The sequence below is a fragment of the Ruditapes philippinarum genome, unplaced genomic scaffold, assembly GCF_026571515.1.
Source record: "Ruditapes philippinarum isolate M1 unplaced genomic scaffold, ASM2657151v2 ctg155_1_1_1_1, whole genome shotgun sequence".
NCBI classification, from domain to species: Eukaryota; Metazoa; Mollusca; class Bivalvia; order Venerida; family Veneridae; genus Ruditapes; species Ruditapes philippinarum.
This window is the reverse complement of record NW_026865697.1, coordinates 148,135-175,430: the sequence shown is the minus strand read 5'-3', so window position 1 is coordinate 175,430 and position 27,296 is coordinate 148,135. Positions and strand designations below refer to the sequence as shown.

The following is a 27,296-nucleotide window of genomic DNA, read 5'->3' as shown; positions in this document are numbered from 1 at the left end:
CTGACTCCCAGGGCGGGGTCAATTTTGACCCCAGTGGTTTGACCACAAAGAAATGTTTCATGCAAAATATATAAGTTTCAGTCCCTGTAGTTTCTGAAAAGAAGATTTCTTTAATTTCTAAATAAGTCTTTGTAAACTATGTGGCATATGAATGGAGGAAGCATGTATGACCCCCTAAAGCATGACAAATTTTACTGTTCATCTACATCATACTGCTTTAAAATTGTTTACGATTACACTAAGCAGGTATAGATTTTATACATTGAATTGAATTGAGAGACAGCTTTGAGATACAAATGAATCCGGGAACCAGTCCCTAGCTCTTATTAAATAGACCCCTTGGTTCTTTTACATGCCCAGTGTATAGCACTGATCACAGGAGATTGACATTCTATCAATAATTGAAAAATATATGCAAATAATTAAAAAAATAACAGTAAATATACCCCTCTATACTATAAATTTATTTATAGTATAGAGGGGTATATTTGTCATTATTTTTAATTATTTGCAAAGAGAATGTCAATTTCCTGTGCACTGATACATGCGAGGATTACCTGGATTTTCTTACCAGTACACCTCTAGGCACATGGGAAACACTGAAAGTATCTCTTAAAAATCCAAAGGGTGTTAACCATGATCGAACCCAGGACCTCTGGAGTAATAGTTAGTAGTCTAACCATCTCAGCTATCGTGCCACCTGTTGGGGCATGATATTCTATGTAAATTGTCAATGTTAATTAGACCCCATGGCAAGGTAATTTTTGAGCCCAGAAACATGATTTTTATAACTTTTGTAGGGGTTTCCTTGGAAATACTACATGTTAAGTATCTAAGATTGACTTAGGGGCTGTGTTGACATGTAACCTCTGGAATACTTTCGAAAAGTTTTGAGGACGAATCCCAATGTCATTTCATCAGAATTTTAAGTATATAGATTTATCATGTTTTGATGAAAGTAAGATAGCCAATGAAATAAAAATAAATATTTAAGGTATAACAATTCAGCCTCACCCTTTTCTAAACAATTTCACAGTATTTCGTAAAAACTATCGCTGATCGGTGTGCAAAGTTACAAACGCTTGCAATCCAAAAACGCTTGGAAAATGCCTATGCGTATATTCGTAAAAAGATATGATTAAATTATGCATGAATAAAGACAAATATTACAAAAGTCTTTTCAAAAACGAAAACGAAAATTCAATCTCTCATATATTATAGGATACCTATTATATTTTCTTATATCTTTTAAAAAAGAATTTTCGAAACTCGTGCTACTGATATTGAAAGTAGGGGCAAAGTTCAAATCGATAAACAAACAGCTGTCAACGGTATTATTCAGTGTCATACTACGTGACAGCTCGTTTTGGTGATGATTACCAATTTATTTTTAAAAAATGAACTTTTCTGCACCTGGAGACGGTATTAATTCTGAATTTAGCGGAGGGGATATTACAGAAACACGTATGTACCCTTCACTGGAATCACTTGCAATATCCGATTCATTTGAAGAAATTGACAGTGACAGGGAATCGGTAGCAGATTCAATTGTTAGTCAGGGAACACCTCCAAGATCTAGAAAATACCTTTATCCAAAGAAAGAGTATGTAGACCACCTCCAACCTGAAGAAGTAAGATGGTTTTATAAAAAGGAGGGAGACAAGAGATGGACTCCATTTATTGGATATGACTCGTTGCGAATTGAATGTCGTTTTAGGGTACAACAACAAAATGGAACAGAAGATCTGACAGAATCTGAAGTGGCAGACCTTGATCTTATTTTAGTACGGGGAGGTCTTTATGAGGTTGATGTCCCAAAACGGTCATGCAGTCCTGTGTATTGGTCAGGTATGATATCAAATGTTATACAGTTTTATAAATGCTTTAAATTTTGTTGACAAGATGACTTATTTTTACACATTGTATACCTAAAACTGAAAGATACTGAAATATACTTATTTAATTCTCATGAATAAATATAAAAAGGAATAAATTACTCATTTAATATTTATTATTTACATAACAGAAATGACATGAACCAAATTCATGTTAGGTGTATTTTGTCACATTTATTTTGGCTGTTGAAAAATATTTTCTTACAGGATTCGATGTTCATAATAATGAATTAGTAACGATTCACCACACTAACGATCCGCTACATAACGATTCTCCACAGAGTAATAACGATTCGCCACAGTTAAATAACAAATCGCCACAGTATGATTATAACAATGATTTTTTTTAGTTTGACTGGTCCTAGTTCAATTAAATCAACAAACTTTTTTTTTTTTTAAATAATTTGACAATGACAATAATTTAATCATGTTTCTTAATACAAGTAATATGAAGTTAAGACTCCCATCGCGGATTTTCAATTTATCAAGTTAACATTTTTACAGAAAGTAATTTTTACAAGAAAGTAATTATATGTTGAAATATATTGAATTCATCATAAACCTATATGTCAATTTATTATTTTATATTTATGTATATATATGTCAAATATATTTTATTTTAAAAATGGGTATTGCAAAAACATGTGTTCATTACAAAAATTGATTTTCGATAATTGATTAAAGAACGCTTATCTAAAACATTTGTCACACCTTAGGATTGTTGTAGAAATATTTAATTGACACCGAAATAATCCTTAAAGGACTTAATAAGAAAACTATAGTCTGTCCCATTAAAAATGGAAATGAACTTTTGCCTGGTGTGAATTAAAAAAACGAGGTTGAATAAAAATTAAACTATTTTTGTAAACTAAAAAAAAGTCACCCTCGAGATTTTTCAGGATTTTTCTCTAAAGTATCTACTTTTCTTGTTAAAGCAAATTTTGATTTCTCTATGGTAAATCTCTGTTGTTTATTTTCCGTAGCCATTGCCGAAGTACTCTTCATTTGAAGATGAACGGGAGAAAGCACGTGTCATGTTTCCAAAATATACATGAGGTTGTCGGGGTCGTTTCATGATTATTTTACAAAGCATGATCTACAAGATGTAACAGTTTAGTTGCAATGCGTGATGGAAAACTTTAAAAAATAAATAATAAGCAACTTGTCGAGTCACATGAAGTAAATCTAGAAATTGCACTTACTTTTAAGCTGAATAGAATCCCTATGAAATTGAATTTCGAAATAGATCTTTATAAACGTCACGACAAATTCGCATTCTGAAGATTCCTTCATTAGGTACCACATTCTATCCAGTTCCGTAGATCCCATTTTTTACTTTGAAACTCCTGAATGGCATGACTCCTACACTTATGTAAGTTATGATGATCCAGAATATTTTAAACTGTTAATCCGTCTCATTATTAAAACATTGTTCAATTTGTGGAGTTATCTGGGTTAGCAAATGAATTATGTATATGAAACACATCATAATTTCAGTATGTTCCAAATCCATAATTCAAGAACGGCCCATCAATTTTACATGTCAACATCACAATGTTTATAACTCTGAAAATGGATTCCTGACGAAAAAAAAAACTTTTATTACGTCAACAACAATTTACGAAATATATGACGTTAACAAAAATGCCTCGCGCTTTTTATGGATGATTCCAGTTGCGGCATTTGACAGAGGGCGGTTAGGCATATGTAACCTCATACAGATAATTTTAAGCGTTGAGATAAATTTGTCTTGATGGCATTAAAAATATTTTTTGTATACCCAGATTTCGCAACTTAACTGTTAAATTACACTTCAATTCATTATTAATTATAAAACTTTTGATAACATTTAATTAATTTTAAACACGCTTAATAACATGAATCTATAACAGTACCATAATTATAAAATATATTATGTAACACTTTAAGTCTACCAAAAACACACTTATTGCAGCTTATTGAACGCTCCAATTCAAACTTATTCTTAATAATATCAAATCACTGCCGGTATTTCTTGACATTTTGTTAAATTGTGAGGCTGAAAGTTAAATTTGTATTTACAAGCTTAAAGTGTTCAGGCCTACGTTTAGTTGCTCAAACTAGAAAGCATGATATTATATTCTTACAATTTACATTTTTCCTCGCAAGCGAGTCTGTGTTCTCTCATTAGCGAGGGAGCTAGTTTAAGTAGACACTGTGGTTACAAGCAAACCAATGCTTAACATATAGTGACTCAGTTCCCCTTTCTATATATTCTTGTTAGATTTGCAGCATGATAATGTAGTATTCGTTGGCGATTTTCTTGTGAAAGTTGAAACCTACGAAAAGTTTTTTAGCGCACTTACATCGCACCCGAAATAAGAAGGGTAACATATTTTTGTATCCCATCGAACCTGATCAATTTAATTATTTTTGAATAGACGTGATATATACTAATGCACAGAATTCAGACAACTACAGAATTAGTGTAAACCTACGACGCGTTGCGGTATTCAAGTTACGCGCTTGATTGAAAAGCTATCTACTTAAATCACTTCATTGCTCCTTTTCTCTTAAAAATAATATAAAATACGACAGTATATCATGGTAATTATATAATCTTTGTGTTTTAGAATTTATAAAGCGAATACTGGTATTTTTACTTCAAAAGGTTTTTTATCATTTTAAATAATGGTTTGCTAGTAAAATTTGCCTTTTTGACACCAACTTTGTTTCTCATTTTTCTTATTAATGATAACATTTAGCTTTTGACCAGTAAGTAAATAAGAATAATCAATTTTTATAATTACCAAGTACATTTCACGCTAATTGTGAGATGAACCCTAAATGACGTCTATATGGGCGCCGCCATTTTGAAATGGACGTCACGTCAGGTTACAACGTAAGTCAACGGGAAAAAATATAATTTCAACATTGTGACCATATTACTGACGTTATGAAAAAAATGAAAAACATGCCTAGAGATATAGACGTTAGGGTTAACATGATATTAATTTAAATGATTTTACAATTATATTAAATAAAAAATGGAATATTCAAATTGGATGGGACAGACTATAGGCTAGTTTAACATGTATTTTGATTACACTGCAGTGATTTTTTTACAAACTCATCAGTGTGGGTCCTAGGACTCGCTGGGCTTTAAATCTATGAGTCCCAAAATTTAGCCTAATAATCCAAGTTACAAGGCTTAATATTGCTTTAGTGATATAAAAGGTATATTAACAATCGAATGAAAAAAAAAATGAATTTGATTTCTACATCAATTGCAATGCTTCTGATACTGAAATTATTCAAAACTGTCAAATAAATTTAATCAGTTTATTTCAATTAATATAGTTTGAGATTTATCAAAACTTCCTTTTCCTTAATATTTTTATGCTTATCTATAGTAAAGCACATTACTATTTCTTATCTGTAGAAGATTTGCAGAACTAGAATATGATTGACATAATTTGAACACAATTTTGTATTTATTACCAAATTCCTGTCAGACAGGACTCCCTACTCAGAAAAAGTATGCATCCAAAAGATGCACATTAATTGAAACTTTGCATCCACAGCAAATTCAATGAGTCCTGGACTCAGGATGCAGAGGTAAAAAAATCACTGCACTGAAACCAAAATATTATAGAAATGAATGGAAAATGAATCAATAATTTGAACTTAGTTTTCATTGTTCTGACATGCAATTATAATACATATATGATACATGCATTAAATCAATTTATAATTCCAGAATAAATACCAAACAGAAATGTTTTCCCATTCCTGTCAGATTTTCTTAATGAATTCATTGTTGATATTTTTTGTTTTGCGTTAAAAAAAAACAAGTGCTACATGCATGAATTCGTTTATCATGAGAAGTTTATATGTATCCTAGATAACTTAGTAATAACATTCTAATGTCGAAATACTTGTCAGTGATAAAACTGTAAAGAACTTCAAAGTTTGCATTTAAATAGTAAAATACGTATCTGTCATCTGTAAAGGTTGGTATTGTTTTTAAATTCCAAACACCTGAATATATTAATTGGTATACCCCATCTTGTACGATATGATATATCTTCTAGTTTATAATAATAACGAAGTTTAACTACAATGTGTAATGTAATTTTGGTAATAAAATATTTGTTTTCATGTGTTTTTATTTAAAAGAAAAAGCTGTTTTTAGTATATATCAACAGTTTGAAAACAGGTGTGAAAAAGTTTGTATTTGATTTTGAACACATAGCGAATCGTTACATTACTGTGGCGAATCGTTAATACTCTGTGGCGTATCATTATGAGGCGAATCGTTAGTGTGGCGAATCGTTACATTACCATAATAATTATGAATAGAAAATCATTATCCTTATTTGTTGTTGTCACTTCCATGATGTGGTTAAACAATAGTCTGGTCTCCCAGATCAGATAAAATTTGTTTAAAGAAGATCTGATTGTTTGGTCAGATTTTCCTGTGTGGGCATGTCCAGTGTCACCTAGATGCTATAGTCACCTAAATAGCATCAACTAGATTTTCGTCATATTCATTCAATGTAAGCTCTACATGATGTATAAAATCAACAATAATATAGTTGCCACCCCTATAGAAGGTAAACACATGTAATTTGTGAGAGCCTCTTGACAAGCCCTTATAATGAGTTATCCCATACCAGACAGACTACTACAACTTCTCCCTATTCCCATTAATCAATTTTCCATTTTAGCAGCATACATGTACCTCCTAATATTGTCAAATTTCCAACACTTAACCAGTTTAATATGGGTGTTAGCTATATACAGCATATTTCACCATCAGGCATGTATGCCAGATTGTTTGTACTTTTGTGAAATTTTGGTTTTATATTCTATTAAGATGACAAAAGTAAAATTATGAGAGGTACTTGGTTTTATGACAATACATGGCAACCAGTTGAAGATGGCTATGCATCTCAAATAGAGACAGAATACCTTGGAACATTTCTGGGTCACAGGCTGGTAGAAGAACCTGTCACAGATAAAAAGGGACCGAAACCAGGTTTGTAAGATTGAATATATTTTATAGATTCTAAATCAGTTCTTGTGCTTGCCAATATCTTTAAGGAAGTGTTCTGAATTAAGGCTAGGTCCTACCAGTTTAATAGTGGGGATACTTTAGAATTGTGTTCATGCTATTTTCTTTTATATATTTATGTTTAAACAATAAGATATCATAAAATAAAAGGACATGTGATAACAATCCAGCGGAGATCAAATATGATCACTGAGTTGAAAGGCAGACATGTTAATTACCAGGTGGCAGGTGAACCACTATCTGTGAATTGCATGTTTGCTGCTTTGTCTTCCTTATAAAATTGTTTTAGTTTTTGTTCAAGAAATTGTGATATATAGTAAAAGTTTTGATTTTTATGCCCCCATTTCGAAGAAAAGGGGGTATATTGCTTTGCACTTGTCGGTCCGTCGGTCCGTAGACCAAATGGTTTCCGAGTGATAACTAAAGAACCCTTAGGCCTAAGAACTTCAAACTTGGTATGGTGATTGGTCATGACCAGTAGATGACCCCTATTGATTTTGGGGTCAAGGGGTCAAAGGTCAAGGTCACATTGACCTTGTAAGCAAAAACGGTTTCCGATCAATAACTAAAGAACCTTAAGGCCTAGGAACATCAAACTTGGTATGGTGATTGGTCATGATCAGTAGATGACCACTATTGATTTTGGGGTCAAGGGGTCAAAGGTCAAGGTCACATTGACCTTGTAAGCAAAAACGGTTTCCGATCAATAACTAAAGAACCTTAAGGCCTAGGAACTTCAAATTTGGTATGGTGATTGGTCATGATCAGTAGATGACCCCTATTGATTTTGGGGTCAAGGGGTCAAAGATCAAGGTCACATTGACCTTGTAAGCTAAAACGGTTTCTGATCAATAACTAAAGAACCTTAAGGCCTATGAACTTCAAACTTGGTATGGTGATTGGTCATGATCAGTAGATGACCCCTATAGATTTTGGGGTCAAGGGGTCAAAGGTCAAGGTCACATTGACCTTGTAAGCAAAAACGGTTTCCGATCAATAACTAAAGAACTTTAAGGCCTAGGAACTTCAAACTTGGTATGGTGATTGGTCATGATCAGTAGATGACCCTATTGACTTTGGGGTCAAGGGGTCAAAGGTCAAGGTCACATTGACCTTGAAAGCAAAAACGGTTTCCGATCAATAACTAAAGAACTTTAAGGCCTAGGAACTTCAAACTTGGTATGGTGATTGATCATGATCAGTAGATGACCCCTATTGATTTTGGGGTCAAGGGGTCAAAGGTCAAGGTCACATTGACCACTTGGGTAAAAACGGTTTCTGATCAATAACTAAAGAACCTTAAGGCCTAGGAACTTCAAACTTGGTATGGTGATTGGTCATGATCAGTAGATGACCCCTATTGATTTTGGGGTCAAGGGGTCAAAGGTCAAGGTTACATTGACCTTGTAAGCAAAAACGGTTTCCGATCAATAACTAAAGAACTTAAAGGCCTAGGAACTTCAAACTTGGTATGGTGATTGGTCATGATCAGTAGATGACCCTATTGACTTTGGGGTCAAGGGGTCAAAGGTCAAGGTCACATTGACCTTGAAAGCAAAAACGGTTTCCGATCAATAACTAAAGAACTTTAAGGCCTAGGAACTTCAAACTTGATATGGTGATTGGTCATGATCAGTAGATGACCCCTATTGATTTTGGGGACAAGGGGTCAAAGGTCAAGGTCACATTGACCTCTTGGGTAAAAACGGTTTCTGATCAATAACGAAAGAACCCTAAGGCATAGGAACTTCAAACTTGGTATGGTGATTGGTCATGACCAGCAGATGACCTCTATTGATTTTGGGGTTAAGGGGTCAAAGGTCAAGGTCACATTGATCTTGTAGGTAAAAATTGTTTCCGATAAATAACTAAAGAACCCTTAGGCCTAGGAACTTCAAACTTGGTATGGTGATTGGTCATGACCAGCAGATGACCCCTATTGATTTTGGGGTTAAGGGGTCAAAGGGCAAGGTCACATTGACCTTGTAGGTAAAAATGCTTTCCAATAAATAACTTAAGAACCCTAAGGCCTAGGAACTTCGTACTTGGTAAAGTGATAGGTCATGACCAGCAGATGACCTATTGATTTTGGGGTCAAGGGGTCAAAGGTCAAGGTCACATTGACCTTGTAGGTAAAAACGGTTTCCGATCAATTAACTAAAAAAGCTTAGGCCTAGGAACTTCAAACTTTGTATGATAATTGGTCATGACCAGCAGATGACCCCTATTGAGTTTTGGGTCAAGGGGTCAAAGGTCAAGGTCACATTGACCTTGAAGGTAAAAACGGTTTCCGATCATTTAATTAAAAACGCTTAGGCCTAGGAACTTCAAACTTTGTATGATGATTGGTCGTGACCAGCAGATGACCCCTATTGAGTTTTGTGTCAAGGGGTCAAAGGTTAAGGTCATGACCAGTAGATACTTGATAACCCTTATTAATTGTTTGATCACTGGGTCAGAAGTCATGCATAATAACCTTATCACATGACTAATTGGCTGCTGATAGGGGGCATACATGTTTTACAAACATATCTTGTTCTTTTCTAGTCATCCTCAACATTCGGTTTACAGACTTCTATCTGGAGTGGAATTCCCCAGTAGATGTGTTCATGTTTAGTGACACAACATCCTCTAGATTTTTGAGAGCTGTTGGAAATAAAATAGGTGTTCAAAAATGTAAGTTGTTTTGTAGTAAATACTTTATTAAGAAAAATGCTTATACCTTATATTTTTACATTATGCATTGGTATGCTAGAAAAAGGGTAGAGGATGGTTGGAATAAAGTGATTAAGTAAAATTACACATTACAGTAAAAACCTGTGTTAAAGACCACATCTGAATAATGATCAACCTGTAAATAGAGACCCCTTGTTGACAATCGGATTGGACAATCGTTGATTACTATAAAAAAAACAACACCAAAGCAGCCTCTAAATAAAGTCCACTTGTCTATAAAGGCCATGTTTGGTATCATCCTTGGATTTCCTTTGTTCACAATTTGACTGTATTTATATTTTAAGATCAAAATTGAATGGCCATTATATGAATATACAGTGCAACCTCTGCAGAACAGCCCTGTGTAGAATAACTACCTCTTTACAACAACTGTTTCAAGTTTTCCCAAACTCAGACTTCACAAAAGATTTAACCATTCTAGAGCAAAACTTCTCAATAACAACCAAATTTTGAACTGAGATGATTTTGAAAAAAGTAAAACACATAGATATAAGATATACAAGTTAGATAATCAATTTTCAGCACAATATGTGAAAATTCTGGAACTTTCTAATTGTTTTCACAAAAGATTGTGTTTAACTTATAATAACTGGTTATATTTATGACTGCAGATACATGCAGTACAAGAATATATGTAAAGTATGTGGTTTATGTAGTTTATAATTATCTTTATAATTTTAACAGAAAATACAATTTTAGGAAAACTGATTCTGTTATATTTAGGAAATCATTTGTTTAGATACTGGAATATTTGCATTTATGATAATAAACACTGAACCTCTATTATTTTATCAAAGGTTTTCATGTCATCTGTTGGCTAAATGTTTTATGATATTGTTGTATATTTTTGGAAAGTGTTTTTGTACAGTCAAAGTAAATATACAAATAAGTTTTGTAGAATCAATCTGTATTGAATCTCTAGATTTATGTGTGCAACACTCAATAGTAACCATAAACATATGGCGTAAATATTATGTATATATTTGTATAAAGCTATCTTGCGTATTTTCAGCTGGTGCTAGGCTTCATAGAGGTTATTGTATGGAAGCTATGATGGACGATAAACCTACAGACATCACTCATCTTGTCTTTGTTGTACATGGCATTGGTCAGAAAATGGACACTGGCCATATTGTCAGATGCTGCCTCGAGTAAGTTTATGAAAAAAGAGAAGAAGAAAGATTTAATTGTAAATTGTAACATAGCATCAGTATATTTGTAAAATCTTCATTCAGTATTTTGTTATTTCTAACATGGTATCATTATATGCATTTTGAAAGTTGCATGCAATGTATTTAATTACACACTAGAATAGCTAAGAAATTTGATATTTTCTTTTTTTATTGAAAACTTGTTCATCATAGGATGTTAATTTTAAAGGGTTAAACCGTTTGTTTTATTTGTTTTATTTTAAAGATTTAAAACGTTTGTTTTCTTTATAATGTAGAGAATTTTTTTTATATAGGCTACATTAACTTTTTGTTTATTTTTTTCTTGCAAAACTTCTATACCGGTTGATTTGTCAAACTGACATTTGTGCAAAAAAAACCCAGTAAGATCATATATTTCACAAATTAATTTTTTTAAAGTGCTCAGTTATCTTGATTAAAGACATTATTTTACATGTCCCAATATTCAACTGATGATAAATATTATTTAGGTCAGTTTCTTGATAAAAGGGCAATGAGTTGTACCTTTTTCTGGTTTGAATTTTTTTTTATCTAATATATTTATAAATTGCTCTTCCACTTTAACCGTTTATAGATATTATCATTATTTGGGCAAATGCTTTTTATTTGAGAGAAAGTGTGTCAATGGCTGTTTCTCCCCTCTCCCCCAACAGCCCTTCATTTTTCACCTTTAAACTTGAGGCTTTTAATATCAGCTATTTTGATAACAGCTGATTTGCCTATACGGTATATCTGAGAACTAATATGGTAATTTATTCTTATAGATAACTAACTGCATGTCACATATTTTTGCACATTTCAGCATGAGAGATAAACTAGAGCATGTGAAGGCTAAAGCGTTCCCAAATTTTGAGAATCAAGAAAACCAGAGAGCAGAGTTTCTTCCAGTAGAATGGAGATCTTCATTGAGGTTAGATGGAGGTAGGTTAAGTTGGAATAAAGTAGGTTATTAAAGCAGCTGATTGACTCTTAATATGTGAATAACAAGTCCTCTCTCTTAAAAAAATTTGACTAGACAAGTTTTAGTTCAACATGAACCTTTAACTTTGTTAATGATTTCTCATAAAATTAACAGGGAAGTCTCTCAAAAATATCAAAAGTTAAAGTAACCAATCAGGCATAAAATCTGAATTTGATGGCCACTATTCTAATACTGCCACCAACAAAGTCACAGTTTTTATCTCCTCTGTTTCGAAGAAAAAGTCAAGCTTTTATGATCTCTGTTGTTGTTGTTGTTGTGATCCTCGTTGTTGTGCAAAACTTTAATATAGCCTGTTTCTTAAACAATGTTGAAGGTATAAACACAAAACTTAGAGATAATGATGTAGTTTTTAGACAAGGGGCAAAATTCCAAAACCTTATAAGTTTTTAACTTGGAATTTTGGTCAAAATTGCCTTATAAGTAAAATGATTTCTTAACTATGAATGGTTTAAGCATAAAATACTTGTTTATCATGTCAAGCAACAGTTCTAGACAAAGGGGCATTACTGGGATCCTACATAATTACCGGACAATCAGTTTACCGGACAAAAACTATTACTGCTGAATAGTGCTTTATTTTTTGCTTCGATTAAAAAATCATACAGTCTGAATTGTACACACACTTTCTTTTTCTAAGTAAAAAACAACAAAACCACTCTCAGGTAAATATTGTTGATTCAGTTCTTTATCTACTAACATGCCCTTTTGTTTACTAGTTATTTCATGACCTGGTCATGCGGGGGAATAATCTGTTCTGTACAGTCCCAAATAAAGAGACCCTTAATGGGTTTTTTTAAATAGGTTTTACTTTTAATTCTTTTCAAAGTTACCTAAAGAGACAATCGTAACATATCTTAATGATAAAAAGTAATTTTGAATTTAATCTTAACAGTATCTCGTTGTTGTTTTTTTACAAAGAAGTGTAAATGAAAAAAACATATAAGGAAACGGGTTACGCCCATGGGAGGAAACTCTACATGAAATGTTAATAAAATAGATTTTATGGCTTTTGTAACATGCTACATGATGACCAAATGGAAACTGTATGACAAAGAACAGAATTAATTTAAATATTAAAATGTTTCATACGCTTAAGGATCATGAAGAATCAATACGTTAATTGAGTTAATAGTGTTTATTTCAATTACACCATATATTGGCCTTTTCATAACAGGCATGGCTGCAGTGTCTATTTCTAGTGACATACTAGGATTTTCAAATATCTTAACCTTGCCATTCAATAGTCGTAGTTTCCTTGCTGATTATTTAAAGATTAATTTTAATTCACGACTTCAAAATTGTTTGAAACACAATGTCCGGTAAATTGAGTTGTTTGCGCGATATTTTTCCTCTTATAAAGGCCTACTTTAAAGACACATTTCTACAGTCAAATGTTTAATTTCATATTTGATAAAAGAATTTTACGTCCATTAAGAACCCAAAATTATTTGGGTGAAATTCCATTCTTTTTTATTATTTTAAATAAAAGTTACAGATAAAAAACTTCATATTTTGTCCGGTAATATGTAGGATCCCAGTATACTAAAAGCAATGCTTTTCAGAGTTATGCCCCTTTTTCACTGGGATTTTTTTGTCAAAATTGCCTACTAAGTAGAATGATTTCAAAACTATGAACTGTATCAACATGAAACTTGGTAAAAATGTTTTTCATGAAAATGTAAAGTAGGAAGACAAGGAACATTATTATGAAAAAAACACTTATTTCTAGTTATGCCCATCTTTAACTTTTTGTCATAATTGCTCAAAACTAACAACATGGAACTTGGAAAACTTGATTATCACTAGGAATAGTTGTTAGCAAATGGGCATTTTCATAAAAGCATAATTTTTATAAGTAATACCCCTTTTAGAATGTAAGAATTTTTATAATAAAAACTATTAACAGATGAGTGTTAACTTTGCAAGTGATGCTCTTGTTTATTTCAGCAGTAAGACAGTAGAATACCATATTGCATTCTTATACAAACTTTTGAAAAGTGGGTAGTAATTCATTCATATTAACAACATTATAACAATTTCAATCAAATGATATTTTTGCCAAAAGTATGTGGTATTAGCTTGTCTATTGGAATAAAACAGGGCTATTATATTAACTCTGATACCTGCTTAACACTGGGTTATGATTTTGTATGCAACTTTGTATTTAATTAATCACAGAAGCTATTCACTTGAAACTTCATGTCTCAGGGTTCTTAATTGTAGTTCATTGCCACTAACTCATAATTCTATCATGGATTTTCATTGACTTGAATCCCCTTGTGAATTTAGAAATACCTGTTGAAGGTTCTTTCTGCACAACCAAAGTTATCAACTGCAACTTATTACCATGCAATTTCCTTTATAAATAAGAAAAATATTTAGGTTTTTGTGTTGCCTTAAAAAGGCGACATATAGGGGTTACTTTTGTTAGCTGTGTCGGCTGTCGTCAATGTCTGCATCTGCGTCCCGTTAAGCTTGTCCGGACTAAAATCAATTACTATAAGTTGGATTAACTCCAATCTTAGTATGCATGCTTCTTATAATGACCTGAAGTGCAGTGCACAAGAATCGTTACTCTGCACTTCTTAATTTTTGAGTTATTGCCCTTAGTTAATTTTCATACTTTATTTTTGTCTGAGCCATTTCTCATAAAGTATAAAAGCTATGGACTTGAAACTTCATAGGATGATAGATCTCATTTAGAAGAAATGCAGTGCACAAGAATCGTTACTCTGCACTTCTTAATTTTTCAGTTATTGCCCTTTGTTAATTTTCATACTTTATTTTTGTCGGGCCATTTCTCATAAATTAAAAAGCTATGGACTTCAAACTTCATAGGATGATAGATCTTATTGATAAGAAGTGCTGTGCTCAAAAACTGGTACTCTGCATTCCTTATTAGCTGCACTATATGAAGTATATGGAGAGCTGTCGTACTCGCCCCGGTGTCGGCGTCGGCGTCCGCATTAAAGTTTTGGTGCAGTAAAATATTTTTCACTATTACTTTGTCATTTCTTAAGGTATCAACTTAAAACTTCAAATATATGTTCCTTATCATCAACCACATCTTATGTGACAAGGTCCATAACTCTAGCACCAATATTTTCAGATTTATCTCCCCTTGAACTTAGAATTTTCCTTAAAAAATACTATTTTTTACTGTTACTTTTTTATTAGCTCACCTGTCACAAAGTGACAGGGTGAGCTTTTGTGATCGCTTTTCGTCCGGTGTCCGTCCGTCATCCGTCGTCCGTCCGTAAACTTTTACTTTAAATGACATCTCCTCATAAACCACTAAGCCAATTTCATCCAAACTTCACAGGAATGTTCCTTTGGTGGTCACCTTTAAAAATTGTTCAAAGAATTTAATTTCATGCAGAACTCTGGTTGCCATGGCAACCAAAAGAAAAAACTTTAAATATCTTCTTTTAAAAAACCATAAGAGCTAGAGCTTAGATATTTGGCATGAAACATCTTCTAGTGAGTGTCTACCAAGTTTGTTCAAATAAAAGCCCTGGGGTCAAAATTGGCCCCGCCCCAGGGGGTCATTGATTTTCCCTATATGCATATAGTAAAAACTTAAAAAATCTTCTTTTAAAGAACCCAAAGAGCTAGAGCTAAGATATTTAGCATCAAACATGTTCTAATGGGTGTCTACCAAGTTTGTTCAAATAAAAGCCCTGGGGTCAAAATTGGCCCCGCCCTTGGGGGTCATTGATTTTCCCTATATGCATATAGTAAAAACTTAAAAAATCTTCTTTTAAAGAACTCAAAGAGCTATGGCTAAGATATTGAGCATCAAACATGTTCTAATAGGTGTCTACCAAGTTTGTTCAAATAAAAGCCCTGGGGTCAAAATTGGCCCCGCCCCAGGGGGTCATTGATTTTCCCTATATGCATATAGTAAAAACTTAGAAAATCTTCTTTTAAAGAACCAAAAGAGTTAGAGCTAAGATATTTAGCATGAAACATGTTCTAATAAGTGTCTACCAAGTTTGTTCAAATAAAAGCCCTGGGGTCAAAATTGGCCCCGCCCCGGGGGGGTCATTGATTTTCCCTATATGCATATAGTAAAAACTTAAAAAATCTTCTTTTAAAGAACTCAAAGAGCTATGGCTAAGATATTTAGCATCAAACATGTTCTAATAGGTGTCTACAAAGTTTGTTTAAATAAAAGCCCTGGGGTTAAAATTGGCCCCGCCCCGGGGGGTCATTGATTTTCCCTATATGCATATAGTAAAAACTTAAAAAATCTTCTTTTAAAGAACCAAAAGAGTTAGAGCTAAGATATTTAGCATATAACATGTTCTAATAAGTGTCTACCAAGTTTGTTCAAATAAAAAGCCCTGGGGTCAAAATTGGCCCCGCCCCGGGGGTCATTGATTTTCCCTATATGCATATAGTAAAAACTTAAAAAATCTTCTTTTAAAGAACTCAAAGAGCTATGGCTAAGATATTTAGCATCAAACATGTTCTAATAGGTGTCTACCAAGTTTGTTCAAATAAAAGCCCTGGTGTCAAAATTGGCACCGTCCCGGGGGTCATTGATTTTCCTTATATGTGTATAGCAAAAACTTAAAAAATCTTCTTTGAAAAAACCCAAATAGCTAGAGTTAAGATATTAAGCATGAAACATCTTTTAGTGAGTGTCTACAAATTTTGTTCAAATAAAAGCCCTGGGGTCCAAATTGGCCCCGCCCCGGGGGTCATTGATTTTCTTTATATGTGTATAGCAAAAACTTAAAATCTTCTTTGAAAAAACCCAAATAGCTAGAGTTTAGATATTAAGCATGAAACATCTTCTAGTTAGTGTCTACAAAGTTTGTTTAAATAAAAGCCCTGGGGTCAAAACTGGCCCGGCCCCAGGGGTGTCATTGTTTTTAACTATATGTGTATAGTAAAAACTTTAAAAAAATCTTCTTTTAAAAAGCCCAATGAGCTAGAGCTTAGATGTTTAGCATGAAACATCTTCTTATTGGTGTCTACCAAGTTTGTGCAAATAAAAGCCCTTGGGTTAAATTGGCCCTGCAACGTTGGGGGTTGGGGGGGGGGGCCTTTATACAGGTGAGCGACCTCAGGGCCATCATGGCCCTCTTGTTTCTTAAGGGATCACTCTCATACTTCAAATATATGTACCTTATTATCATCCCCATCTTATGTGACAAGGTTCATAACTCTAGCACTAATATTTTTAGATTTATCTCCGCTTGAACTTATAATATTCCTTAAAAAATATTATTTTTTACTGTAACTTATTTATTTTTAAAGGGATCAACTTCATATTTCAAATATATGTAACTTATCATCATCCATATCTTATGTGACAAGGTTCATAACTCTAGCACCAATATTGCAAGAATTATCTTCCCATAAACTTAGGGTTGTTTACTAGAAAAATGTTATTTTTTACTATAACCTTTTTAGTTTTAAAGGTATCTACCTCAAACTTCAAATACTTATTCCTTATCATCAATTACATTTTATGTGACAATGTTCATAACTCTTGAAGCAATTTTCACAGATTTATCTCTCTTTGAACTTAGGATTTTTTCTTTAAGAAATATTATAACTTCTTTACTTTTTAAGGTATCTACTTCAAACTTCAAATATATATTTCTTATGATAACACACATGTTGTGTGACAAGGTTTATAACTCTAGCGTGACTATTTATAGAATTATTTCCCTTGATCTTGGAATTTATGTTAACAAATGATATTTTTTACTATAACTTAATACAAAATTATACATAATATGATAATTGATTTTTCTTTCATAGTTTTGTCCTCCTCACTGCGTCCAGTATTTTATTAGTCGAGCTTGGCTGCCTCCTGTGACAGCTCTTGTTTTTAGCTCACCTGAGCATATGCTCAGGGTGAGCTATTAGGATCACTCTTCGTCCGTCGTCTGTTGTCCGTCGTACGTCGTCCGTTGTCCGTTCACATTTTTCAAACAACATCTCCTCTGAAACCATAAGGCAGATCATAATGAAACTTCACAGGGATGTTCCTTGTGTGAAGCCTTAACAAAGTTGTTCAAAGAATTCCATTCCATGCAGAACTCTGGTTGCCATGGCAACCAAAAGAAAAAACTTTAAACATCTTCTTCTAAAAAACCCAAAGAGCTAGAGCTTAGATATTTGGCATGAAACATCTTCTAGTCAGTGTCTACCAAGATTGTTCAAATAAAATCCCTGGGGTCAAAATTGGCCCCGCCCCAGGGGGTCATTGATTTTCCCTATATGCATATAGTAAAAACTTTAAAAAATCTTCTTGTAAAGAACCCAAAGAGCTAGAGCAAAGATATTAAGCATGGAACATGTTCTAATGGATGTCTACCAAGATTGTTCAAATAAAAGCCCTGGGGTCAAAATTGGCCCCGCCCCAGGGGGTCATTGATTTTCCCTATATGCATATAGTAAAAACTTAAAAAAAAATTTCTTCTAAAAAACCCAAAGAGCTAGAGCTTAGATATTTGGCATGAAACATGTTCTAATGGATGTCTACCAAGTTTGTTCAAATAAAAGCCCTGGGGTCAAAATTGGCCCCGCCCCAGGGGGTCATTGATTTTCCCTATATGCATATAGTAAAAACTTTAAAAAAATCTTCTTTTAAAGAACCCAAAGAGCTAGAGCTAAGATAAAGCATGAAACATCTTCTAATGGTTGTCTACCAAGATTGTTCAGATAAAAGCCCTGGGGTCAAAATTGGCCCCGCCCCAGGGGGTCATTGATTTTCCCTATATGCATATAGTAAAAACTTAAAAAAATTTCTTTTAAAAAACCCAAAGAGCTAGAGCTTAGATATTTGGCATGAAACATGTTCTAATAGATGTCTACCAAGTTTGTTCAAATAAAAGCCCTGGGGTCAAAATTGGCCCGCCCCAGGGGGTCATTGATTTTCCCTATATGCATATAGTAAAAACTTTAAAAAAATCTTCTTTTAAAGAACCCAAAGAGCTAGAGTTAAGATATTAAGCATGAAACATCTTCTAATGGTTGTCTACCAAGATTGTTCAGATAAAAGCCCTGGGGTCAAAATTGGCCCCGCCCAAGGGGGTCATTGATTTTCCCTATATGCATATAGTAAAAACTTAAAAAATCTTCTTCTAAAAAACCCAAAGAGCTAGAGCTTAGATGTTTGGCATGAAACATGTTCTAATTGATGTCTACCAAGTTTGTTCAAATAAAAGCCCTGGGGTTAAAATTGGCCCCGCCCCAGGGGGTCATTGATTTTCCCTATATGCATATTGTTAAAACTTAAAACAAAATTCTTTTAAAGAACCCAAAGAGCTATGGCTAAGATATTTAGCAAGAAACATTTTCTAATGGGTGTCTACCAAATTTGTTCAAATAAAAGCCCTAGGGTCAAAATTGGCCCCACCCCAGGGGGTCATTGATTTTCCCTATATGCATATAGTAAAAACTTAAAATATTCTTCTTTTAAAGAACCCAAAGAGCTAGAGCTAAGATATTAAGCATGAAACATCTTCTAATGAGTGTCTACCAAGATTGTTCAAATAAAAGCCCTGCGGTCAAAATTGGCCCGCCCCAGGGGGTCATTGATTTTCCCTATATGCATATTGTAAAAACTTAAAAAAATCTTCTTCTAAAAAACCCAAAGAGCTAGAGCTTAGATATTTGGCATGAAACATGTTCTAATGGATGTCTACCAAGTTTGTTCAAATAAAAGCCCTGGGGGTCAAAATTGGCCCCGCCCGGGCTGACTTTGATTTTTCTTATATGTGTATAGCAAAAACTTAAAAGTCTTCTTTGAAAAAACCTGAATAGCTACAGTTTAGATATTAAGCATGAAACATTTTCTAGTAAGTGTCTACAAAGATTGTTCAAATAAAAGCCCTTGGGTCAAAACTGACCCTTCCCCAGGTGTGTCATTGTTTTTAACTATATGTGTAAAGAAAAAAACTTGATCCGCTAGACCTTAGATGTTAAGCATGAAATATCTTCTAATGGGTGTCTACCAAGTTTGTTCAAATAAAAGCCCTGGGGTTTAAACTGGCCCCGCTCCGGGGGCCTATATACAGGTGAGCGACTTCAGGGCCATCATGGCCCTCTTGTTTGAGTTATTGCCCATTGTTAATTTTCATGTTTCATTTTTGTCCGGGCCATTTCTCCTAAACCATAAAAACTATGGACATGAAACTTCATAGGATGATAGATATCATTGAGATGAAGTGTACTACACAAAAACTGTTACTCTGTACTTCATGATTTTTGAGTTATTGCCCTTTGTTAATTTTCTAACTTTATATTTGTCCCAGCCATTTCACCTAAACCATGAAAGCTATTGACTTGAAACTTCATAGGATGATAGATCTCATTGAGAAGAAGTACAATGCACAAGAACCGGTACTCTGAACTGAATGATTTTAGAGTTATTGCCCTTTGTTAATTTTAATACTTTATTTTTGTCCGGGCCAATTTTCCTACACTTGTTATTGTCTTGAACTTTCATAAAATGAAAGATCTTATTGAGAAGAACTTGTATTCTGCACTTCATAATTTTTTGAATTATTGGCCTTTGTTAATTTTCTTACTTAACCCAATACGTTATATAAACGCCTTTTAACGCCTTTTTCACCCCCCCCTTTTTGTTGTCTTAAATGGTGAAAAAATGCCTTATTTAGGCCCCCAACACTTGTTATTGTTTGAGAAATGTTGTTAAAAAAAGTGACCTCTTTTTCGGCGCGGCCCCCCAACCAAAAGATACATCAGGGGGGTGCCAGAAGGGGGATGCGCCCCCTTCTGTTTGAGGGGATTGAAGGGGTCCCCCTCATCGCCAAGAAAATTTTGGACTTGTGAGAGGCTATAAATGACCCCAGATTGATCATAAGGTAACGTGTAACCAAAGCTGAAAAGCATTTGACTCTATCTCAATCCATTGAGAAGTTGCAGCACTTTGAAATCAATTTTGATGGAAAAAATCAACGCAAAATAGTGATTTTTGGCAATTTTGAGATGTCCCCTTGTTGCCAGGGTAACAGAGAATTTAAGCCTGAGCATGCTGTTGCAAGGGCAATGGTCCAGTCAACATTTGTGCCAAGTTTGATTAGTGTTGAAGCATTTTTTATAGTATTATAGCAATTTGAACTTGTAACGGGAGACTTTTCAATGAAAACAGCCATTTTTCACAAAATGCTCATGAAGTAATGGGTTAATAGGCTTGTCCAGAGCATGACTTGATCACTATAAGTTTCATGGAATCCAATTTACAGGGGCGTACCTTGGCTTATCATGAGTGTACGTCGAGTGCCGGTTTTTTGGCGGAAGGATCGCCAGAGACTTAATTATATATCAAAAATAGCTATGAGCTTTAACTAAGGATTTTGGAAATATTTAAGCTAATTGTACTACTGTTGTCATTATCTATAGTTATGAAAATAACATCAAGTATATATATTGAATGTAAGAGAAATAGCACGAAGTCTAACGTGTACACTTTTACACTTTTAGAAAAACAAAACATAGCCAGGTGTCTCTTGTAAAAAAGATGGGTTTTATTTCCTTTTGTAACAATTAAGTTTAGTTTTTTTCTTTGTTATTTTTCTTTTGTATCACCATAACTTAACGTGAGATATAATCAAGGAAAATATGCTTTAAGATGATCTGTATGACTTTAATACAAACTCAACAGCTTAAATGTTTAGTGTAACGAAAGGTTATCATATTCACAGCTAAAATGTAGTATCGCATGATCATTTAGCTTCCTTAAAATATTTTTAATGCGTATTATGTCAATGTTGTAGACAATAAATATTGTCTTTAACATTTCTGTTCTCAACTCTAGTCTTTCAATTTCCATTCGAAATATTTAAGTTATTTCATTAAGTAGTTAAATGTATGTATTTACAAAATATATCACTACAGAAAATTGTTTCTACTGTATTATTTTATTGAGTAAAAAATGCACACTTCTGAAAACAATGATGTATATATATGAAAATTGTTTCAACTGTATTATTTTATTGAGATTGAGTAAAACAATTGCACACTTCTGAAAAAAAAAAATGTTTCTACTGTATTATTTTATTGAGTAAAAAAATTGCACACTTCTGAAAACAATGATGTATATATATATATAATTTTCTGTAGTGATATATTTTATAAATACTGGTATTCTTTTTTACAGTCAATAAACAAAAGTTGAATTTGGTTTGTGACGATGGGTGTTGGCAATAGTTAACTGCAAAGATCTGAATCACAGTGTCAAAACTATTCTACATAATTTGAAATGAATATAAGTTAAATGAATATTACTAACTTAAAAATAATATACTGATTTATAGTTACAAGGTAAAATATAAAAGACATTCCATACAGCTCACTGAGACTCCCTTCCAATCGTGACGAAACGTCAAATTGCAAACAAGATTTTTATTTTGCATATAGATCTATATATAAAAAAATAAAATGTTTACTTTTCAATGATTTGATTCTTCTGAAAAAGGTGATTGTAATATATTGGCCAATTTCTTATCCTTATTTGGATTTTGACGAGGTTTATTAGCATTATAACGCTTAACTCAAGCTGAAAAAAAAGAGAAAATTCCAAAGAAATTGTTCATATCATATTTTTACTCCCTTTTTTCATAATTGAAGTTTTGAATGTGCATAAAAAGGTAAGGCATATTCGAATAAGGTAACATCCTAAGCATACCTGTAGAATCAGTTAGCAGCTACGAATACAAATATGTTGATTGAGCTACGCCCAAATTAATGATTTCATTTTTGAAATTATATTTTTTTCGAAACTTTTTATTTTTATACGCCCTTGCGTATATGCGTATCGGTAGGTACGCCACTGAATTAAGTTTATTAGCTTTTTCCATTGACCTGAAGTGCAATGCTTAAGAATCCATCACAGAGTACTCCATTTGATCTGCAGTGTAAAACTTTTCCATGGTATTTTTATTTTTGATGATATAACAGTTTTATTAATCCTGATGTAAGCTATATTGTCCACAAGGCGACACATCCGACTTGCGGAGTTCTACTTTCATGTTTGTTAAATTTCCACAACCACTGATATTTTTATTACACACTTGTCTTAGGGTCATAATTGTAAGTCAATGACTAAGATCCATAACTCTCACATTATTTCTTTTTATTCAATTATTCCCCTTTATAAATTAAGATAATTCCCATATTGCTCTTGTTTGTCATTATGTACAAAGAATTGTCAAGCATGCTGTGTGTGAAAGCTTTTGTTTTTGATTAGTCTCTGTTTGGAGCATTTTGTGTTGCCTCTACGGAGTAGTGGCGACATATAGGGATCACTTCTCCGTCGTCTGTCTGTCTGTCCATCTGTCCGTCCGTCACAAAACTTGTCCGGACTACTCCTCATAAACTACTTGTGCAATTTCATCCAAACTTTACAGGAATGATCAGTACCAAGTTTAGTGTACCAAGTTTAGTTGTGCATATTGTCAGAATTTTCCGGTTCAATGATTTTGTCAGAGTTATGGCCCTTTACAGGATTGATCTGTAGCTCCAGTCCTTGCGCATATTGCACGGGTTTTCCGGTTGAATGATTTTTGGCCGAGTTATGGCCCTTTGATAAAAAGGTGTTTTTTCCTGTGTCTTGCCAGATACACAAAAGCTTGTCCGGACTACTCCTCATAAACTACTGGTGCAATTTTATCCAAACTTTACAGGAATTATTAGTACCAAGTCTAGTTGTGCACTGTCCGTCTGTCTGTCCGTCTGTCACAAAACTTGTCCCAACATGAAATTGGCCATCATGAGGCGACACATGTGATCACTGATCGCTCTTGTTACAATACATGTAAAAATACACCTGGTAAGATATTGTTTTTTACAGACACAGTTGAATCTTTGACACCTCAGCGTATGAGGGGAGTACGTGTTATGCTCAATGCAAGTGCTCTGGATGTATTGTATTACACTAGTCCATTATACAGGTCAGAGGTAAGTCTCGCCAAATATTTTATAATTTATCTTTATTCTTCAATAAACTATGTTTTCTTTAATTACAATTGACAAAGCATTGTGTCTGACATCATAAACAATATGTTTGCTGTATATTTATTGAAGACTGCATTATTGTTTGAGAAGGAAAAAACTGCTTTATGTTGTTGTCTTTTACTTTAATATATGAATGTGATGTTGTTTTTTTTACAAACTTTTAAGAGATATGAAAAGGAAATGAACATTTTCTAAATATTTCCTTGAGCAGAATTTAATTTCAAGTCATAATGTACATTATGTTAATGTATCCAGCAGCTTTCTTCTTCTTGCACAAAATAACAATGGTTATAGCCTTCATTTTATTATCTAAACTAAGTCACTTGACACATATCTTTAGGTCTTCATGGTCATACTTTTCATTGTTTAATCCATAAATTACTTACTTTAGTTAGTCTTCTTGGTATAAAACCTGTTTAATGACAATTACTATATTTAGATAACACACAGTTTAGAAAATGAGTTGAACAGATTGTATGATATGTTTTGTGAGAGACATCCTTACTTTGAACCCAATGGTGGAAAAGTCTCGGTTGTTGCTCATTCTCTTGGTATGTATATAAATGACACATTTATAAAGAATTTTTTCATTTGATTTGATTGTCAATGATGATTATTAAGTTTTTGTTTGAAATGCTGTTGAAGCTTTGATATGTTTATATAAGCTGTTGGTAAACTCTGTATTATTATGTATGTTAATTATATATCACATAGAAATACCACGCAATCCCTCTTGTAACTGAAAGAGAAAAAGATTTTTTAACCATTTTGATTTGATTGCCTTAAAATTCTATTAATCCTCATTATCATTTAAGATAATAAAAAGAAAGGATATGTTTTCACATGTTTACTGTTTACATATTTATTCATATTTCATTGAGAAAAAGCTGTTAGCTCATTTCCTCCACTCTCAGGTCTGCTTTCTGAGGAAACATGGTCATCACCATAAGTAGTGTTAAAACCTCATGACCATGATTAGGATTTTAACCTTGAATGTTACCCAAACCACATGTCCATTAATAGAGTTCTTACTTCATGACCTCATATCCACAATTCATAGGTTTAGAGAGAGACACCATAACACTTAGGCTTTCACTTTACTTATGATGAGATATTTTAAGGACACATTCTGTGTAAATAAGTTTTAGATTGATGTTTCCTGTATTATCAGGCTGTGTTATCACCTATGACATCATAACGGGCTGAAACCCAATCACATTTTTATGATCAATTTGTCTCATCAGTCATCGTAAGTAAAATTTTAATTTTTTTTCAATTTTTCCATCATGCTAATACTTTTTGAATTGAATAGCAACTTTACAACAGATACTAGTTATATACAGTAGATCTTAGATATGAAGAAAAGCTATTTTGCATAGTTGATGGGTTTTCTTCTTAACTTACCAGTACAGATATAAAATACACATAATGGAATAACTTTTTATGGATAACTTTTTATTGCAATGATATATTGAATAATCATTATGTTACAGGTTTACCATCTTATATGATTTGCTTTGTGTGATAACATGAAACTGTTTTTGGATAAGTTATACTTCTAAAAGCAAAATGTACATAAGAAATGCAAAGCAAACTTTAACAATTTATAAAATGAACAGGATGCAAATTAGTGTTCATTATATTTTTATTTTGGGTAGTGTTTCTGTTTTTAGCAAAGAGTTTTTGTGATATCATCGATGTCCGTCATCAGTCCTGTGTTGCACTTCATCTTTTGTTATCCACAAGTTCTTTAACCAACCTCTAGTCCTAATACCTAAACCACTTGGTTGATTTTGACATAACTTTACAGGAATGATCTTTAAAAAAACTGATGAATGAGCATGAACAATATGGTCTAGAGCTTAGATATTTGGCATGTAGCTCCACTTTTTAAAGAAATTTTTGTTCCTTCTATTTATTGCATTAATAGAGTTCTGAATTCATGACAGTGAATATAATAAAGATAATTTATTTATTCCAGAAAGAGGTAAAAATGGTAACTACAATATACATTAAAAAGCATGTTTGAATTTCTTTACAAAAATTTGTATTGCATATTAAGAGTCCAATAATATTTTTTGTCCCTATTGACATCCTTTAAATTACAAACAATAACTAGGTAACTATCATAGTAAAATTGATAAATTAAATTTGAAGAAGTTTGCCAGTCTTTAGAGTTGAATTTCATAAAAGGAAGCTGTCATCAATGTCATGAGAATGAGCTGTCATCGCTGTCATGAGAGAAAGATTTTTACTGTCATGAGAAATAAAAGTATTACTGTCATGAGAGAAAAGTTGTGTTTTTATACCCTTGAAATGAAGTTTTGGGGGTGTATATAGGAGTCACCCAGTGGTTGGTCGGTCGGTCGGACAGTCTGTCCAGACGTCCGTTGCATTTTCCTTGTCCGGAGCATAACTTGAAGACTAATGGTTGGAATTCAATACAACTTCATACAATGGTCAAGCACATTGGGAGGAAGTGCAGTGCACAAGAACCATAACTCTTTCTTCACTAATTACAGAGTCATTGCCCTTTGTTACTTTTCCTTGTCTGGAGCATAACTTGAAAACTACTAGTTGGAATTCAATACAACTTCATACAATCGTCAAGCACATTAAGAGGAAGTGCAGTGCACAAGAACCATAACTCTGTCTAGAGTAATTATTGAGTTACTGCCCTTTGTTACTTTTCCATTGCTTTTTCCTTGTCCAAAGCATAATTTGAAAAGTACTATTTGGAATTCAATACAATTTCATACAATGGTCAAGTATATTGAGAGGAAGCCCAGTTCACAGAAACCATAACTCTTTCTTGACTCATTTAAGAGTTTTTGCCCTTTGTTACTTTTTAATGTCCAGTGCATAACTTGAAAATTAATGTTTGGAATTCAATGAAACTTCATACAACGGTCAAGGGCTGTGAGATGAAGTGCAATGCAGAAGAAGCATAACTCTATTTTGGCTAATTACAGTTATTGCCCTTTGTTACTTTTTTGTCCAGTGCATAACTTGAAAACTAATAGTTGGAATTCAATACAACTTCATACAATGGTCAAGCGAAATGAGAGAAAGTGCAGTGTACAATAACCATAACTCCATCTTCAGTATTTGTAGAGTTATTGCCCTTTGTTCCTTTTCCTTGTCTGGTGCATAACTTAAAATTAATGTTTAGAATTCAATGCAACTTCATACAATGGTCAAGCACAATGAGAGGAAGTGCAGTGCTCAAGAAGCGTAACTCTTTCTGGATTAAATGTAATTCAATAAAACTTCATCAATGGTCAACCATATTGTAAGGAAATGCAACATACAAAAACCACAACTATCTTTAATTGCCCACAACCATAACTCTATTTCAATTCTTTTACAAGGTATTCTGTTAATTGTAACTTCCTCATTTCCGAAGCAGTCTTGCGGGGGTATTAATCACATTT

At 33.2% G+C, this 27,296-nt stretch overlaps 1 protein-coding gene across 1 annotated transcript in view; it reads left to right on the top strand.

Annotated features, from left to right (window-relative positions):
- The first annotated feature begins 1,273 nt into the window (after positions 1 to 1,273).
- LOC132730024 (phospholipase DDHD1-like) overlaps positions 1,274 to 27,296 on the top strand; it is a 42,882-nt gene continuing 16,859 nt past the window's right edge. Inside the window, 9 exon segments of the mRNA XM_060715868.1 lie at positions 1,274 to 1,848; positions 6,754 to 6,915; positions 9,499 to 9,627; positions 10,700 to 10,838; positions 11,680 to 11,798; positions 23,699 to 23,805; positions 24,302 to 24,413; positions 25,034 to 25,077; positions 25,079 to 25,111. Of these exon segments, the coding sequence (XP_060571851.1) occupies positions 1,398 to 1,848; positions 6,754 to 6,915; positions 9,499 to 9,627; positions 10,700 to 10,838; positions 11,680 to 11,798; positions 23,699 to 23,805; positions 24,302 to 24,413; positions 25,034 to 25,077; positions 25,079 to 25,111 (1,296 nt within the window). The 5' untranslated portion in view covers positions 1,274 to 1,397.